This window comes from Aotus nancymaae, unplaced genomic scaffold, assembly GCF_030222135.1.
Source record: "Aotus nancymaae isolate 86718 unplaced genomic scaffold, 86718_ANA_hifiasm-v0.15.2.pri h1tg000002l, whole genome shotgun sequence".
Taxonomy (NCBI): domain Eukaryota; kingdom Metazoa; phylum Chordata; class Mammalia; order Primates; family Aotidae; genus Aotus; species Aotus nancymaae.
The window spans coordinates 29,192,268-29,198,279 of record NW_026988413.1 but is presented as its reverse complement, the minus strand read 5'-3'; the positions used below and the strand labels follow the sequence as shown (position 1 = coordinate 29,198,279).

Here is a 6,012-nt window from a genome sequence, read left to right as displayed (position 1 = left end):
GTAAGGCCCTAATGGATTTTAATCTGAAAAGTGGAATGTCATCAAGCCTTGTATGACATCGTAGAGGGAACAAGGGGCAGGAGACCTGTGAAGAGACTCTTTCGGTCATGGGGAAGAGAAGGTAGTGACAACAGAGATGGAGACAAAGAGGCTGATAAAAGAGCTAAATGTAGACTTGACCTAACTTGGTGACCACTAGTTCTGTTATGTTGGGACTCTCTAAAATGTACTTTTCAGCCTTGTAAAAGCCTTCTTACGGATGCAAGTCTATGACTGAAGAGAAGAGGAAAGTCATGCTCTCACTCATTCCTGTTTCCCAAAGTCTGTCCTTGTTACAGACTTTGCAGGGGCAGGCCCTGGCAGTCTGTTCAGACCCCGTTTCTCAGTGGCCTAAATAACATCTAGCTGTATTATACATAACATTCAGTCACATTATCTCATCATTTTAATATTTATCATAACCCCTTAAGTTAGAACAAGTCTCCTTTTATAGATGATGAAATAACAGAAGAGTTATGAGGAGTGGTGAAGCCAAATCCTCAAGAAATGGCAGCATTAAGATTTGAACTAAAGCCTGAAACAGTACTGGCACATGGTGGGTGCTCAGTGAATATTTGCTAAAAAAAGTAAATGAATAAGTGAAGGTTTTTTTTATTCCCAGCTCAGTTTACCTCGAGTCCATCAACAACTGATCCTAGAAGCCCACGGGGAATCCAGAGTAGGCACCTGCGCTTGCTCCACTGGAATCTATCAGTCCAGTTCAACCGAACAAGCATTTGTTAGGCCTATATTAAATGCCTGGCATTGAGCCAGTCTCTCACAGAAGAATTTCGTTACTATTTTGCTATTCTCCCCTCAGATGCTAAAATGAGACAGGTAAATGACATGTGAAGCTCTTTGGGTCTAGGGAATCAAGATCCTCACAAAATCCTGAATGGATGTACAAGAATAAGCCAGGTCCACAAGTCTGGCAAAGTGAGGAACTTCAGCAAAGCGGCCTGCGCCTGGACTGAAAGGCGGGGCCAGCAGGGCCATCGAGGCGAAGGTGGACTTCTCCAACAGCCCAGGAGTGGGTCTGCGACCACGACACCCAAGGCTGGGAATCTTACACTGGTTCTGCTGATTGGGAATCTATGAAGTAGACGTTTTAAGGACCCATGGAAGCTAGTAGCACTCGGGCACCTTCCTCTACCTCCGGCGCACTCCTCACAAGACCACCTACTATGCGCAAGACCCTCAGTGGAAGATGAGGGGGTAAAGGGAGGCCTAAGACCCCTAAGCGCAGCTTCCGCTCCCCAAAGGAGAGTGGTGCACACGTTCAGTGCTACTGGTTCCCAAGAGCTAAAACCGGAGCCGTTAGGGGCCTGGACCCAACAAACCAAAGTCCAGCGGCCGGCCACTGAAGATAGGGGCAGGGGCCGCTGCGGAGCGATGAATTCCTCAGTCGCGCTCTGGCTGCCGATTCAGCGGCCACAGGCCTCTCAGGCGCGCTAGAGACCCAGTCCCTTTCCCAAGTAAGCGCCGCGCGGGACCCAGGCCAGCCCCGGCGACTCGCGGAGTTTCGGATTCCCGCGGAGCCTGAGCCTGGGGGGCGGGGCCGAGGGGCGGGGGCGGGGCCCGGGCGGGGGCGGGCCCACGGTGACGTCGGCGGGCAGCGACGCGCGGAGGCGGCGGCGGAGCCTCCTCCTGCTGCTGTTGCGCCCCATCCCCCCGCAGCCGGCCAGTTCCAGCCCGCACCCCGCGTCGGTGCCCGCGCCCCCTCCCCGGGCCCCGCCATGGGCCTCACCGTGTCCGCACTCTTTTCGCGGATCTTCGGAAAGAAGCAGATGCGGATTCTCATGGGTGAGGCAGATCAAGCGCGCGGCCCGGAGCGGGGCGCCGGCCCCGGCGCAGCCCTTCCGCCCCCGCGTCCCTCGAGCTCCGCTCACCTGGGTCTCTGGCCCCGGGTCACCCACCTCCTAACGCCCCGGGGCCTCTGCTCTCGAGCAGGTCCCGGTCTGCAGCCCCAACCCCAGGGCCTGACACCCGGAGCTGCGGGCCTGGGTGGGGTGAAGCTCCCTCCGCCCCAGCCCCGCTGATAAGGGAGGATTCCGCCCTTGGAGACGACTTTTAAAAGGAGCTCGGCCTTCCTCCCGTACCCCTTGCCTCCCAGCCCTCTCCCGCTCCGCTCCCTCTTTGGAGTTGGCTCACGCCACCCGACTGCCCTCCAGGCCCCAAAGGTAGATAACGACGCGCACCTGGAGGCGCTCCCGCTCTCCGCCCCCGTCACCATCAGCTGTTGTGGCCTCTCCCTTTCCCTGGTCTCTAGGGGGCTCCCTCGCTCCCGTCTCCATCCCTGTGCCCCTCTCCGTTGCAGTTGGCTTGGATGCGGCTGGCAAGACCACAATCCTGTACAAACTGAAGTTGGGGGAGATTGTCACCACCATCCCAACCATAGGTGAGCCCGGGGACGAAGCAGGGAGCGGGAGCGCCTCGGCGGGCCCTCTCGGAGTCTGCTCCCAGTTCTGCCACTTTTCTGGAGCTGACCCTGACATCAGATACAGCTATTTGAGAAGTGGGTCAGGGTATCTCTACGTGGATACCGGAGGCGGGGTGGATGTGGCCTAGCCCCGCCTTGTTGACCGCCGGTTCTGGGGTTCCCTTCCCCTGGGCCTTGATCATTGCCTTCTGATTTGGTGTCCCTGATGAGATCCAAGTAGTTTTATTGAGTTCCTTTCCTTCAGGAGTTTTTCTCATATATTTTTTTTTCCAATTATCTGCAGGCTTCAATGTAGAAACAGTGGAATATAAGAACATCTGTTTCACAGTCTGGGACGTGGGAGGCCAGGACAAGATTCGGCCTCTGTGGCGGCACTACTTCCAGAACACTCAGGTGGAGTGTTGGGAGGGGACTCCCTAACCCCAGGAGAAATGGTGTTAGGGCTGGGAGAACAGAGTTGTTGGCCTAGGCTGGGCCCCCAGACCAAGGAAAAAACCCTTCCCCCGTTCTACCCTTCTCTTTGGCTAACCTCTGCTCATCTGCTCACCCTTCAGAACTCGCCTTAGTCTTCCTCACCTTGGCCTTCTCATTAGAAGCAGGGTTCTGGGATCCGGCTGCCTGATTTAGCCCTCATCACATATCTTTATTTTCTTGCACATCTTTAGATAAACCACTTCCTCCTCAGGGACAAAGGCTGTATCCTTTGCAGTGGGGTTTCTAGTTTGTGCCAGGACTACCGTAGAGCTTCTGTGGAGTTCTGTAAACTTCTGTAGAGTTTACTAGTTGAGAAGGATTGACAAAATTACAGATGGGAAGAAAAGAGAAAGGGCCACTCCACCATGTGTCCCAGGCAGGAGTGATTGCTTCTCCTTCCTTCCTTCCTTCCTGCCCAGGGCCTCATCTTTGTGGTGGACAGTAATGACCGGGAGCGGGTCCAAGAATCTGCTGATGAACTCCAGAAGATGGTGAGTACCCAGAGCCCTGGGAACTGAGCCCTCAGCTTGGGGATAGAGTGATCTCTGTAGTTGTATAGAAGTCACGGAGCCTCCCACAGGCATTGAAGACCAGGAATATGAGTGAGTTTCTCTTTGTGGACAGACACATTGTGTACCTCACCGTGTTTTGAATGGGACTGACTTTTTCTGTGTATTCGAATGTCTTTTTTTTTTTGAGATGGAGTTTTGCTCTTGTTGCCCAGGTCTGAGTGCAGTGACACAATCTCAGCTCACTGCAACCTCCACCTCCCAGGTTCTGGCGATTCTCCTGCCTCAGCCTCCCGAGTAGCTGGGATAACAGGCCCCTGCCAACATGCTCAGATAATTTTTGTATTTTTAGCAGAGACGGGGTTTCACCATGTTGGCCGGGCTGGTCTTGAATTCCCGACCTCAGGTGATCCTGGCCTCCCAAAGTGCTGGGATTACAGGCATGAGCCACCACTCCCGGCCACATTCTCAGTGTCTTTACATCTGAGTTTGAGAAGTTGTGGAGGAGCTGGGACTTATATGTGGTAAAGAGAAACATATTCTTGCCTTTTCTATTTGGAAATGTTGTCATTTTGCCTAGGCAAGTACTCAAATTAGGAAAAGGTCTTTCTTTTCAGGACTTACCTCCCAGGTGACCTCAAGCTCGTTTACAACTATGTCTTGTTTTCAGCGGCAGATTACACAATACTTTTTTTCCAATAAAGATACTAGGAGGTAGAAAGGGAATTCCCCAACACAGTAGGGAAGAGGGAGTCTGGGTCCCACCTTTTCTTCTCCCCTCTCAGCTACAGGAGGATGAGCTTCGGGATGCGGTACTGCTGGTGTTTGCCAATAAGCAGGACATGCCCAACGCCATGCCCGTGAGCGAGCTGACTGATAAGCTGGGGTTACAGCACTTGCGCAGCCGCACAGTAAGGGTCCTGCCCACCTGGTCTGAATCCTGCCTCTTTAGGGAAGCCACAGGCTGGGGCAGGAATGTAAAGGCATCTCTTTTGTTCCTGGTTGCTGACCTTTTTCTTTTTTTCTTCCCACAGTGGTATGTCCAGGCCACCTGTGCCACCCAAGGCACAGGTCTGTACGATGGTCTGGACTGGCTGTCCCACGAGCTGTCAAAGCGCTAACCAGCCAGGGGCAGGCCCCTGATGCCCGGAAGCTCCTGCGTGCATCCCCGGGATGACCAGACTCCCGGACTCCTCAGGCAGTGCCCTTTCCTCCCACTCTTCCTCCCCTACAGCCACAGGCCTCTGCTCCTGCTCCTGCCTGCATGTTCTCTCTGTTGTTGGAGCCTGGAGCCTTGCTCTCTGGGCACAGAGGGGTCCACTCTCCTGCCTGCTGGGACCTATGGAAGGGGCTTCCTGGCCAAGGCCCCCTCTTCCAGGGGAGGAGCAGGGATCTGGGTTTCCTTTTTTTTCTGTTTTGGGTGTACCCTTGGGGCCAGGTTGGGGGGAAGGTGAGGGCTCCGGGTGGTGCTATAATGTGGCACTGGATATTGAGTAATAAATTTGCTGTGGTTTGTACCTGGTGTTGTCTATAGCCTGCAAACGGGAGGTTGGGTTACTGGGTACAAAAAGACAACGTGGGAGAGGATCAAAGCAGCTAAGGCTGCAGGGCGACCCCACCCACATACACCCTCGTGCAGCTTAGCTTCTCCTTCCTTATTCTTGGGCTGGAAATACTGTAAGATTTTCAGTGGTGGAAATCTCATTCCTTCCCTAGCTCCAAGGAGCCTTTGCCGAAGATTACAGGATCTACCCTCATAGTTCCATGAACCACATAACTCCGCTTCCCATCATTCTCATAGCAACTTAGAGCAGTTCTTAATGTTTGCCTTCCACATTAAAATTTGAGGGGGAGAGAATGTACGTTAATACGAATGCCGAGGTACATTTCAGAAAATGTGATTCGTCAGGACTAGTCTTATGCCCAACAATATACACCTTTAAAATTACCCAGAGGACTCTGCTACTAATAGTTATTACTGTTATTTTACAAAACATGGGTGGGGTCTGGGGCTTATAGTTCCTTGCTGCACACCCCTGAGACTCTTGCTACTTGGGAAGACCCCACCTATGGGGAATAGGAAAGCAGGTGTAAGGAACCAGGGGTGGCTGGGCACTGTGGCTCATGCCTGTAATCCTAGCACTTTGGGAGGCTGAGGCAGGAGAAGTTCAAGACCAGCCTGGGCAACATGGCAAGACCCCATCTGTAGAAAAAATAAATCAGCCAGGCACGGTGGTGCACACCTGTGTTCCCAGCAGCTCAGGAGACTGAGGTGGGAGGTTCACTTGAGTTTGGGAGATCAAGGTTGCAGTCAACTGAGATGCACTCCAACCTGGCTAGCAGAGCAAGACCCTGTCTCAAAAACAGGAACCAGGGGTGCGGCCTATTCTCCAAGTGTGATTGACTGCCCATTTTCCCTTGGATCGTAGCCATGCTTAGGCAGAACTCATCATCACTTCTTTTTGCCTTTCTGTTTCTTTCATGTCACATTTTCCAGGTTCTGAGCTGGGTTTTCTCCTCAAGCTTTGCAGGAGCAAGTCCCAGAAATTA

The 6,012-nt window shown here is 53.2% G+C and overlaps 1 protein-coding gene across 1 annotated transcript; it reads left to right on the top strand.

Annotated features, from left to right (window-relative positions):
- The first annotated feature begins 1,686 nt into the window (after nucleotides 1-1,686).
- ARF5 (ADP ribosylation factor 5) lies at nucleotides 1,687-4,979 on the top strand. Its single transcript, XM_012474086.3, has 6 exons — nucleotides 1,687-1,842; nucleotides 2,357-2,437; nucleotides 2,763-2,872; nucleotides 3,373-3,444; nucleotides 4,248-4,373; nucleotides 4,497-4,979. The coding sequence occupies exons 1-6, from the start codon at nucleotides 1,776-1,778 to the stop codon at nucleotides 4,581-4,583; spliced, it is 543 nt and encodes a 180-aa protein (XP_012329509.1). The 5' UTR covers nucleotides 1,687-1,775; the 3' UTR covers nucleotides 4,584-4,979.
- Nucleotides 4,980-6,012: the final 1,033 nt, after the last annotated feature.